The sequence below is a fragment of the Amblyomma maculatum genome, chromosome 6 (genome assembly GCF_055883805.1).
Source record: "Amblyomma maculatum isolate TAMU_Amacu chromosome 6, ASM5588380v1, whole genome shotgun sequence".
Taxonomy (NCBI): Eukaryota; Metazoa; Arthropoda; class Arachnida; order Ixodida; family Ixodidae; genus Amblyomma; species Amblyomma maculatum.
The window spans coordinates 137,095,968-137,108,592 of record NC_139349.1 but is presented as its reverse complement, the minus strand read 5'-3'; the positions used below and the strand labels follow the sequence as shown (position 1 = coordinate 137,108,592).

General features: G+C 43.8%; 1 protein-coding gene across 2 annotated transcripts in view; it reads left to right on the top strand.

The window, feature by feature from the left end:
• The window catches only part of LOC146186847 (uncharacterized), a 77,040-nt gene that overhangs the window by 6,073 nt on the left and 58,342 nt on the right, over positions 1-12,625 (top strand). For both annotated transcript variants that reach the window (XM_084607471.1, XM_084607470.1), the window contains exons 5-8: positions 3-112; positions 717-872; positions 5,835-5,929; positions 7,810-7,971. In XM_084607471.1, coding sequence (XP_084463597.1) covers positions 3-112; positions 717-872; positions 5,835-5,929; positions 7,810-7,971 — 523 coding nt within the window. The remainder of the gene's footprint in view (positions 1-2; positions 113-716; positions 873-5,834; positions 5,930-7,809; positions 7,972-12,625) is intronic.

The window sequence follows — 12,625 nt, the reverse complement described above, 5'->3', positions numbered from 1 at the left end:
AGATGTGACAAGACGGTGGAAATGGTGGGGTCGTGCTGCACCCTGGTGGCCGAGAAACTGCTGCACTCAAAGCCGGAGCTTGCTAGCCCTCAGGTTGCTCTCCTGCTTTACGGTGAGGGGGATCCGCATGCTTTATTCATCAATCATTTCACTGTTTTCATAATGTGTCTAGTGCATTCCTCTAAGTAACGCCCAAGCCAGGGCTGCTTGCACTGCACGTGAAAAAAACTAGCTGTGCATTACTGCAACCCAAAGCAAACATTCTTGTGGATATGTGATCACAGTGCACACCAAGGAAACCTAGGGGGTTGAAATTCATGAAAGTGATAAATGGCATTTGGGAATTCATGGGGTTCAACTTGGACAGAGAAATTTGTTTACAGAGAGTCCGAAAATGTCCCAACTCATTCGCATGAAAATGGAGCGTTTCACTTTCATGTCTTCTTCTTTGGAAAAAGTAAAAACTTGATGTTTTCAAATTTTCTTTGGTGCTTTTGAAATCAGAGTTTAGTCTATGCGAATTGTTTTGTTACCAGTATCTGCCTGAAAGCAAGAGGTTCAATCGAATCCATGGCCTAAGACTGCGCAGATAAAATGCTATCTCTTACGGACTGTAATGCTAGCTTTGGTGGCCATAAGTCTTTCAAGGAGCGTCTGCCATGTCCAAAAAGCAGCTGGTTTGAGTGTGCAGTTTTGGTTGGTGATCGTACTTGCAGGCACGATCCTTTTGGATACGGTGTGCCTCTCGGAGTCTGCACGGAAGACAACGGCCAAAGACCTGGAAATGGTGTCCAGGCTGCAGGCCTTGCTTCCTGAACTGAACAAGGAGGAAGTGTTCAAGCCACTGTGTAGGGCAAAGTCCAACGTGGACGGTGAGTTGCTGAATGTGCAAAATAGGAATGATGTGAGATAGGGGTTGGGACCTCACCTAAACGAAAATGGCAATGGTGGGGAGAAGGAAAGTGGGGACTGTAGTGACTCATCGGTTTTCTTACCCTCATGGCCTGAGGCACTAAAAAGTGGTTACATCACTGGGGGAGAATACAAGAATACAAGGTGCTTGTGTACAAGCTTGTTAGACTTCCAATTATTGTCATTTTTCATGGAAATGTACTTTTGAGGACGAAAGTCTCCTGAACTCGGGCAACAACAGACACATGTAGCTCTTTTTCTGCTGCTAACTAAGGAACAGGTTTGTGGAAGTGGAAATTGGACTTGCCTTTTCAGAAATAATGCAAGCTAAATCAGGCGTTCCTTAGCACACATCGTTTCTGTGTACCTCATCATCCATTGCACGTCCTGCAGACTTTAGTCCATGGTAGCACAGTGAAACGAAGCAGGTCTTTAGAAATTAAAGCTAAGGAGAATATGACTGTGCATGTGAATTGTCACTGTGTCACCAGCATCATTATTTATTTATGCTGATCTAACGTCATTAGACTGAACGATAAGAGTGTGTAACATTTAAAAAATACTAAATAAGAAGAATGTGACTGTGTACGAAGAGCTGTCTATGGGCTCCCAAAGCATTGCTGGACGGCACTGTGGCTCCTAATGGGCAGCGCCATCTGTGAGTGTGAAAAGCAAACACTGGGACGCCGCGGGCTCAGCTCGCTGCCTTCGCGGTGTGCGCCGCTCGCTTTCTCTCGCACGAGCACGCGCCCCGACGCGCCCCCGCAGGCATGCCGCCAGCATTCCTTCTTGATTATTGGATGATTGGAGAACCTGCCGCGTATTTTCATGGAGGAAACTTAACTACTATAGGCGAGAAACTTTTTATTCACGTTTGCACTGTAGAGCAGAAGACAGACGGCGATGAGTAAATATTGATTGTGAATGCGTTTCTCATGTTAGCGAAAACGTAGGAAGTGCATCTCGAAGTAAGTCCACTATATAATTATATTGTCGTATACAATATGTTTAAAAATTGCGAAAGTATTATCAGTACTGTGAAATAAAGCGGCTCACTCGTTGACCATCGTTTTGGCCAGTAGCATGGGAACTATATACAGTTTTGTTTTTATTACTACATTACTAAAGCAAATCTTGCAGTAGAATAATAAGTATAGTCCGAAGGAGGTGTTTCTTGAAAGTCACAAACACTTGAGGTCCCAAAAGCACATGAGTGCTTCGTGCGCTGCACGTGACATCATAACCGGCTCGCTGGCTCGGAAGGCAGGTGAAATCCAACCTCGTAATACATTCGCGTTTTATTTCGGTTCTTATTAAATGGCTGTGCTTCATTTATGATATTTGGTTTGCACTGATGTTTCATGAGTGCACACAGGTTTCCTGTGACTCGAATGGAGTGCTCCGTGCGAGTAGTGTCAGTCGAGCCATAGCTAGGATCGATTTTGTATTGCACTTCCGACACATTTTCGTTATTAGTACAGTAGAACCCCTTTATAGTAAAGTCACTGGGACCAGCAAAAACCTTTACTATATCAGGGTCTTTATTATAAGTTGTTGGCGATGACATGGTCTTGAAGATGCTGTCAGGTAATTAAATGCCTACTGACTGAACATGTCTTGTTGCTTAATGAAAAAAAAAAAATCATCTCTTCAAGCATTTTTTTTTTTTTTTTTTCAGTTATAAAAATTTTTTTCATCTGATAGAAGTACCTCTTAAGCATGAGGACACCGTGGCTACAAATACAACCAAGTTTGATTTCATGTGAAAACCAAAGCCTTACATCAACATGGTGTTACTTTTTGCCTTTTTAAAAGGCAATAAATGATAAATGCGCATGGCAGTCAAGTGCTGCAAGACCGCACATGCTACACCTCCCCTTCTTGCCACCACTGCCTCACGCTTTGTGCTGCACAGTGCTGTGAATGTACTCGCGTTTCTTCCCCTTTCCTATTTCTTGCTGCACTTTTACCCTCCCTTACTTTCTGAACGGACCGCGTCATTTACTTTCCATGTTTGTAGACAGCTTTACTTTCTTTTTTTCCATACGTGCTGTGTGCTTTCGCTCACGGCTCCGAGGCCTTCGTAAAGTAGGCTTCTCCTGAATGCTGCTAAGCCTGGTGATAAAGTCACTCAAAAGAACACTCGATGTTATTTTTCTGTTTTCAAATACAAAAACATCTTTTCCTCTCAATTCTAGGGAGTGTGCAGGCGGCGATGTCATATCGTGGGAGTCGTCGCCGCGGCCAGGTGCACTTTACTATAACCGATTTTTACTAAAAATGTCTTTACTATAAAGGGGGAAAATGTACAGTTGCCTATGGAAGATGAACTGGGACTTCAGTTTTACTTTACTATATCCGAGTTTTGACTATATCCGAGTTTACTATAGCGGGGTTAATAATAATTGGTTCACTTATTGGCCAATTTGCAGAAATCTGTAAAAACGTCTTGAGCTTGGGTTTCTTATATATTGACAAGATTGAATTCAATACTTTATTTTACCAGATAATCTGGGGTGGTTTCTAGGCTAAAAGCTGCAAATCATAGCTTGACATAGCCCAGAAAACCCTGAAAGACCTTGAAGTAAATATGTGAGTGAAAAAAGAATAGTGTAATAACTTCTGTGCATTTGTGATAACTTCTGTGATACAAACATAGCGGTATATTGAAGCGTCAATGCTTCATGAATGCATATATGACTAAAAAGTCTGAGGAGGAGTAACAGGAGGAAAGGCAGGCAGGTTAACCTACAGAGTCTGAAATTGCTGTTATGCAATCACAGTTGATTCCAAATTAATGTGCAACTTTCGGATGTTGAAACCCTCATGTCACGCCGGCCCGTTCTGTGAAGACAGATGAAAAACTTGCATTTGTCACCATGGTACCATAAAAGAGCTTTGGGGCTTGGAAAGTCGGCAGTCATATAGACGTGAGCGCCCTTTCCCCAAAGGCGCACACATCTGTGGTGATCAGGGTGGTGATGACAGTGATCGCTTGCCGCATGAAAGCACGTGACGTTTGCAAGCCATGTGCATGAAGGAATGAGAGGGAACCATTTTGGCAATAGCCGGTACGAAGCAGATGCAGCCAATGCAGCCGTGTTGTTCTAGAGAGGGGAAACAATGCAAGAGAAATGCAGGGGTGTGCCCATTCTTCTGCCAAGCTTTCACTCTCTTTCCCAGTTTTCGTTCGCAGCAGCATGCACTACGCATGCGCCGACAAGCCAGTTCAGCCCGTGGCAAGAACATCGGATGCTTTCTGCAGTGTGTCTTGTGAACCCTCTGCGCACGGCGGGTGACCTGCAATGCGCGTCTTGTGTCGTCCTGCTGCACGTGTGTCGTAGCGTAAGCTATGGCGGCTGCGGACGTTAAGAAGCTGCAGTTTTTTATTGTTGTTTTTTTGCGAGGATTGTTCATCTTGGTTGTCATGCCAAACATGTGGCCTAGCGTAAGCTATGGCGGCTGCAGACGTTAAAAAGCGGCAGATATCTTTTTTTGTTTTTTTTTGCGAGTTGACCATCCTTGTCGACTATCCTTGTCGTCGTGCTGAACGTGAGGCGTAGCATAATCTATGGCGGCTGCGGATGATAAGAAGCGGCAGGTTATTTTTTTTTTAGAGAGTCGTTCATCCTTGCATCTATGAATCAACGAAAGCATGTGGTCAACTGTGATCATCACGCCGGCGTTTAGCACTGTTCCCTTCAAATGGCATTTGCAGCTATCACGCTTTCCAATGATTTTGTGGCAGTGTACCCTGCCCGCCCCAAGCGCAGCATGATAAATCGAACCAGGCTTGTGCAATCAAGCCATCACGGGCACTCTGCCAAGTTTACTCCCCACCACCGCAGGGGCTAATACCAAAAGTATAGTCAAAAGATAAACACGCTGTGACGTTATCGCTGCACAGCATTTTGGCACGCTGCCAGTAAATGAGCTGGGGATGCGACGGCTAAAACGAAGGAACACGGCACCGACTAACACTTTTTTATTTTTTTTTTTTTTTTCAAATTCTCGGCAGCAAAAGTGGAGGGTGGGCTCATTATGCGAGTGGGTTGATTACACGGCAAATACGGTACTCTCATTTTTCACGATAGCAAGCGGCGTCTCAAGCCAATTTGTGTATCGATATATCGAATTATTTCACGATCCCCTTTGAGTTTGATATATACGGGTTCGACTGTATATCCGCAGACGAGCATTCAAAAAATAAAGAAGAAGAAACCCAAAACTATTGGTAACAACTTTCAGGCAACTGATTACTATTTTGTACACGTTCCCTCTCAATGAAGGATCAGTTGCGAATCAATGGTTGTCCTGTGTATCTTCTGTTCATCTGCATCTTTTGTGCTGGTGATTTAACCAAGCAAGTAGAATAAATGACTTTGAAAAAGGATGAAAAAAAAAAAAAAATGGGGGAATTACCTGTTAAGCATTTTTGTTTCCTTTGAACTGTGGCAGGCGTTTCTTTCAACCCATCGCAGAAGGCTTTGCAATTGCAGTGTCAGAAGAGTAGCTAAGAAGATAGCCTCTCACTGTATATAGTGAGAGGCTACCGTGTGACCATTGGCACACTGTCACCAACAAGGTTGTACAAGAGTTCAGTGCATGTGTTCGGCACTTACCGCTTTTGTCGAGGGTCTTTTCACTGGGGTTTTTATTTGTCATTATAATCAGTCAATGAAAATTTGATGGTTAAGGTTAGTCAGCTTGGCTGGGTTCGATGATTCAGCACCTTTTCAGTGCCGTTTGGTGCATGTGAAACAGTGAATACTACATTGTAGCGGCATACTACCACTCAGTCTAAATACCTTTAAAATTTCCTGAAATTGATTGGTTGGATTTTTACTGCAGCTGCTTTTGTAGCATTTGGTTACTGGCTTCCTATAGGTTGTCTTTAGTGTGTCCACGCATGATTTTCGCAGGCCTGTGTTTGGATGAGCTCCTTCGCAAGGACCTCAAGGTTGTTTGCTCTTCAGCAAAGCGCATAGCAATATCTTCTGTGCCTGGAGAAATAAAGGTGCGTGCTGCTTGCGCTCTACAGTTTTACTATACATGTCATCCATCATTCGGTATAATAGTAATTAAACTTTCACCAGTGTAACGACGGACTGCTTTCAAATGGCGTTCTGCCTTGCATTGCATTGTTGCATGTTAAATAAGTATCCACTTTATTAATCATGGCATAGTATTATGGTATTACTTAGAGTACTAATTTTGTGAGCTTTGCATCCTAGTGTATTGTGTCTTCACTCGTGACACGATGATGACTCGTCAGCTAGATGGTGATTGTATCATCATCTTCTCATCATCTACACAGTGGCTTTGAACTATAATTGTGATCTGCAAGGTAAAAGTTATATGTATAAATTGATTCTTGTAATTGTGTGTCATTAGGTGGATAACTACAGACATGTTTCAGTTCCGTTCATTTGGCACTGTTCTTGTAGAGGTGGAGGTTTTGCGAGAAAAACAAGATTAATACAACCAAAAGTGGAGTGTGTGGTTGATGTATTAGTATTGCAATAGTTGTGTTTGCTTAGTATAGAGTTAACTATCTATCATTAGTGGGGAAGTTAAATATGCTGGTTAGCTCATGTTGAGTACCATGATTGCTGAGTAGTTGTGAAATTTGGCTGCTAAGTTGGAGGTTGCAAAATCGAATCCCAGCCTTGGTGGTCACATTTTAGTCAGAAAAAAATGAAACAAGTACAACTGGCGCACGCGGCAAAATTAGGCGGCCGAAATTTGTCCGGAGCAGTCCGCTGGTAGTAGCTCCTCCTCCTGTGACTTCCTCATTCATCCCCCCCATCAAAACACAATTTAGATGTCCTCTAGTTGTGAGGCATAGCCGCCACTCTACCTCTGCATAGTCACCACTCCACCTCATGGTTTTCAAAGGACCGATGTACCGGTTGTTCCAAACAAACATAACCAGAGTTTTATATCAAACTGAGTGTTCCAGGCAGGTGAATACCTATTTAGGGCCATTGGGTCAGCCTGGTGCGCAGTTTTTCATTCCACACCGTTAGTTGATCAGTTAAAAACCAACAAGCTAACTGTATAAATACTGGCTTCAGGAACAAAAGTTTCAACTTAAAAGTTGTAGATCACCTTGGAAAACAGCTGGATAATAAGTTTGCAAGAAGGTACCATTTGCGTATGTACTATTTTTTCTCTTGGCCCTGAAAGAAATTACATGAAGTTCGAAATCTCTGTTGCGCTAATTGGGCACCCTGAGAGACACCGAGAGAACTTGGGAATGTTGCCTTTGACTGGTTTGCATTTGCACTGCGTGTGGGATATGAAAGCAGTAGATTTGATCACTCCGGTAGCTTCACTGTCAAGTAGGTTGTATTGAATTTCTCGAGCTTTCTTCTTTAGGCTGATAAAGAGAGCTGCAGAAACACAACTTTAAACAACACTGTTTCTACCCTCCAACTTTTTAAATATCGTAGTTACATTTAGCTGGGACATCTGGTATATACTTGGATACAGAGTTCGCCTTTTCTTTTGCTGGCACTAAAAAATGGGTCTTCTTTATGCATTGCATGTGATGCAACAGCACTGACAAATGCTTTTGCATCCTTAGCAGACGGTGTTTATTTCATTGTTGTAAATGCCTGCAGCGCCTGTGTAGTTACCGGCTACAGTGTCTCGAGTAGATCTTGATCTTTGCGCAAATGAAAACATTCATGCTTCAGCTTTTTTTATTTTTTTTCCACTCTTTGGCCGACCACTGTGAAGGTATGAAGCAAATAGGAGGTTCATTGTGTACAAATACAGCATGTGGCGCTCATATTCTTGTGTGCTTCATCCCTCTGCCTTCATTTCCTGCACGTTTATTCATGGTATACATAGCTCACGTTGTTTTTATCCCATCTTTGTTATCTGGCGTAGAGCATCTGTCAGGAGAACACGATGGAGGCAGAGCTGGGCAAGTTCTGCGAGACACACGGCTACAGTGCCCTCATCATTCTCACAATTGCCGTGGAGGAGAAGAGCAACTCGGTCCAGAGGCAGCTGGCAGTCTTTTCTTCGGACATTATGCTCAAGCAGCAGGTAACCCACGCTGTTTGAAAGCTCCGTGCCGCACTTTATTTCTGTTTTATGTCCTGCCTGCTGGCTTTCACTTGCTAATGAAAGCTTTGGGTGCAAACCTTCAGCTGGGAGAGGTTTCTTCATGTGTTTTCTTTCTTAAGGAAAGGGGATTGGGCTAAGGGCTTCCGTAGTCCAGGCAAATTTATATGCACTACAGAAGACCTTCCTACAACATTCTGTATGCTGTGGTATGTCTGCATACTTAATGTGCATTATTTGGTTAAAACCTCATTGATACCCTGCCGGTTCATACGATTTCCTTTTTCTTGCGCTCAAAATCGCAGCCAGTAAAACATTTCCAATGGAGCTAAACTCTTTATCTCCAGGTTAATGAGTGCCTGGATAACATAATTTCTAAGTCACTAAATTGTGGTCATATAATAGGTTCTGCGATCAACTGGGCATGGGTTAACGAGCACTTGTGACATGAAAAGCGATCAGTGGCGCTCATCCAACACAGTTGCTTTCCTGCAGTGCCTAGGTGCAAACGAGCAAAGTATGCAATTGTGATGGCTTTCCCACATGTCCTTGTGTAAAGGGGCGAAGCACCCAGAAATGCCAAAGGAAGTGATCTCGGCTCGTCATTGCCTTGTACGAACCGAATTATGCATTAAATCTTCGCAACTGGGTTTTTGTTTTCGCTGAAGACAGAAACGATAGACTGATTTCTGCGAAAGCTAAAAAAGATCAATGTATGCTTTATGTCTATACAGTAAAACCTCGTTAAACTGTAGTTGGCTAGAACTTGGAAAAAATATGTAATAAACGGTACTATGGCTTAACAGGAGTATCGTAAAATCACCCACTTACAGTCGAACCTCGATATAATGAAGTCCTACTTGCAGCCGAAAATTTTGTTAAATTGTGATTTTCGTTACTTCGAGGTTGCTATGTTTTAGCTGCCCAAATGAAGTAACAGGTTCGTGGAACACTGCTGGGAACATGTAAATTACAAATTCAGGAAATAAGCAAGAAATTTTAGCAATAATAGTGCTAACAAGGGCGCTGAAAGTTTTGTATATCAGGAGCACATAATGAGTGATACGAAATGGATGCGAACGCATAATTTTTCACGTGCACAAAGAGCAAGCGCAGTGCCTAGTACTCAAAGCCGCCGCCAGATGCCGCCAGTGGTGTCATCATCATCATCATTCAATGTTTGCAAACGAAAACGAGTCTCTAGATCAGCTGATCAAGGGCCTTTAACGCTGTCGTATTATAGTGAATTAGATTTAGTCGCGTGTCCGCATCGCCCACGCTAGTGCAGGTGCGGCAAACTTTGCTCGGGCTTCACATACGCATACCATATTTACTTGCATAAGAGCCCACCTCCAACTTTTGCTGCTGAGAACTTGAAAAAAAAAAAAAAAAAATGCTAATTGGTAGGTGTTCCCTCCGTTTTTGCGCCGTCGCAGTCCAGTGTATTTCTTTGGAAGCGTGCCAAGGTGCTGCGCAGCGAGAACATCACTGTGTATCTTTAGGTGTTAGCTCTAGTGGTAGGGTGAAGGGGAGGGAGGGGGGGTACGAACTTGGCAGAGTGCCAGCGGTCTTGAGAGGAGTGTCTGCGGTGGCTTGCTCAGCTGGTCCCGTTGCGCAAGCCACGGTCGGACTATGTGCCTCCAGACCGGCCGTGCGCAAGCCTGGTTTTCAAGTATGTTTGCTTTATCACAGATCAATTGGGGTGGGCACAAAATCACTGGAACGTGTGATAGCAGCAAACGCCTTTTGAAAAAAACAATGCTAAGAGCCGGCGTCATGATATTGCGGCTGACCGCATGCTTTCTTTGATGATTGGTGGCTGGAATGGACGACTCGTAAAAAAGAATAGAAAGAGTCTCAACTTCTCTGCGTACTGAACCCTCCCCCCAAACTCAAGTCATTTTTCTTGCAAAAAAAAAAAATGGGTATATTATTTCTGGTTAGTGCTTTGTCGTTCTGACTGCCCAGTTACGTCATGGCATGACGCCTCCTAAAACTTCCGCACAGTGGGTTTTGTATGCACACGACGGTTGGCTCAGCGGTTACGCCTATGTCATCATCATTTTGTTTCGTTCGCAAATTGTAGACTGCTGGCAAAATTGACCAGGGCTGAAGTTTTACTTCTCATCCGTTTGTCAAGGTGGCTACTGATGCATGCATGCATGCGATGCATGAGGACTTTTTTAAATTGAAAGTGCGGCATAAAATTGCTTCATTAAATCTCAATAAAATAGTAAAACCTTGTTACAAGAGACAGTCAAGGGACCCGAAAAATATGTCTCTTGTAAGCAAGGTCTCTTGTAACCAAAAATTCTAAAATCACTGTGTTGATCAGTTTAATGCACATCAGTATATACAGTCGAACCCGGATATATCGAATTTAGGTTATATCGAACTCGCGGAATATCCCCTTGAAATTCCCATGCAAAAGTATAGGAAAGCCACGTCATATATCGAACTCAATTTCATCGGTCGTTCGATATATCGAACTCCGCACCACGCACTGGAAAGTGTGCCTTTCCCAATGACGATCATCACCCTTGGCCGTTTGCCACGTGACGTTTTTAAGCCACGCGCGGAAGTAATGAGAGGGGACAGTTCGACTAGGGCAGCGCCGCACCCATTCCCTAAAGGTGCACGCATTTGCGGTTGTCGTTTCCCACGCGCCAGCATGTGACGTTTGCAAGCCATGTGTGTGAATGAACCAGAGAGAACCGGTGGGAACGAGGGGGGAAAAACGCGACAGAGCGAAGCGCAAGGGTGTGCCCATTCTTTTGCTGAGCTATCTCTCTCCTTCCTCTTTCCCGGCCTTTGTTTGCAGTAGCACGCGCTACGCATGCGCCAAGCCAGCTCAGCCCGTTTTCAGACAGAACGTCGGACGCTTTCTCCAGCGTGCGTTGCGAACCCTCTGCGTGGCTGACGTGGCTATGGCACCTGCGGAAGTCAAGAAGCGGCAGATCTTTTTTTTTTTTCTTTGCGAGAGTTGTCTATTTTTATCGTTGTGCTGTATGCGCGGTGTAGCGTAAGATATGGTGTTACGAAGCGACATTTTTTTTTTGCGGGAGTCATTTATCTTTGCATGTATGAATCAACGAAAGCACGCGGTCAGCTGCGATCATGACACTGGCTTTTAGCATTTTTCGCTTCAAACAGCATTTGCAGCAACTGTATCACGCTTTCCAATGATTTTGTGGCAGTGGACTACGCCGGCCCCAGGCGCGGCGTGATAAATCGAACCAGACTTGTGCAATCAAGCCATCACAGGCAGTCTGCCAAGTTCGTTCCCCGCCGCCGCAGGAGCTATCAAAAGATACACTTTATTGCTGCGCAGCATCTTGGCCCGCTGCCAAGAAATGAGCTGTGGATGAGACGACCGAAACGGAGTGCGATATGCAAGCGAATACGCTGGCGATTTCTGCCGTGGCGACACAGCAACCTTGTTTTGAGCTGCCGCGGTGGCTCGAACGGCAGAGGGACGCAGTTCCAACAAGTTGGAAATTTTTTGCTCTGTCGCTGCCGCTCGTCGCTGAGATCGCTTAATCGCTTGCATGTGAGCGAGCTGGCCTTAACGCTTTATTTTTTTTTTCCCACATTCTCGCTTGCTAAAGTGGAGGGTGGGTTCATTATGCGAGTGAGTTGATTATGCGAGAAATACGGTATCGTTTTTTCACATCGTAAGTACCATCCCAAGCCGATTTCTGTATATCGAATTATCAATATATCAAACTATTTCGCGATCCCCTTCGAGTTCGATATATCCGGGTTCGACTGTAAATGCATTCACATGCATTAACAGGAAATTGTGCAGGAAAGCTTAAAGAAGTTATTCATACTAGTATGTATTTTTGTCAGTGCAGAGTGTATTCCTTCCCAAATTCTTGAGGTAAAGCACTTCACTTTGCAAGCCTTCCTGTTGCTCTAATACCTTTGAGGCACTCTTACATGCTAGTCAACCTCAGATGCTTACAGGCTCGCCACCCTCAGATGATTCACAAAGAGAAAGACATCAGGATTCTAAGCTTTCACCTTGTGATCAAATTTTAACAGTGAGGAGTTAAAAATGCTGGATGTCATTCATGCATCTTTGCTTCGTCGGTAACAGTAACGCGATACCGTTTTGACTTTCGAATCATGGGGAAGCACTCTGTTCCTGACATACACAACAAAAAGGACACTGATATGGAACAGAATTTAGCTAAGGGAATCTGAAGTGCATCATGTATGAGTTGGTACGCTTCAGCTGCATTGCATGAGTGCACCTGGGTTGTGTCTTTTCTAAAGAGTGAAGAATTTACTCCACGGACCTGAAAAAGTTGTCCTTAGTAACAGAGTGTCTGTTGTGACAATGTCTCTTGTATGCAATGTTGTTAACATGGCAGACATAGGAAAACCAACCAAACTATTTTCAAATGTCTCTTATAACCGAGTGTCTCTTGTAACAGTGTCTCTTGTAACGAGATTTAACGTACATGGTTTTGAATGGGGCAGAGATCGGAAAATTTAAAAATAAATGGTTGCATCGCAAATTTTGTTACATTAAGGTTCCTTACATCGAGGTTCAACTGTACCTGCCAAAAAGGAAAAGCAGAAATCGGTAGTAGGTTGAAAAAGGGGGAAAAAGTGCAGCCTTTATTTT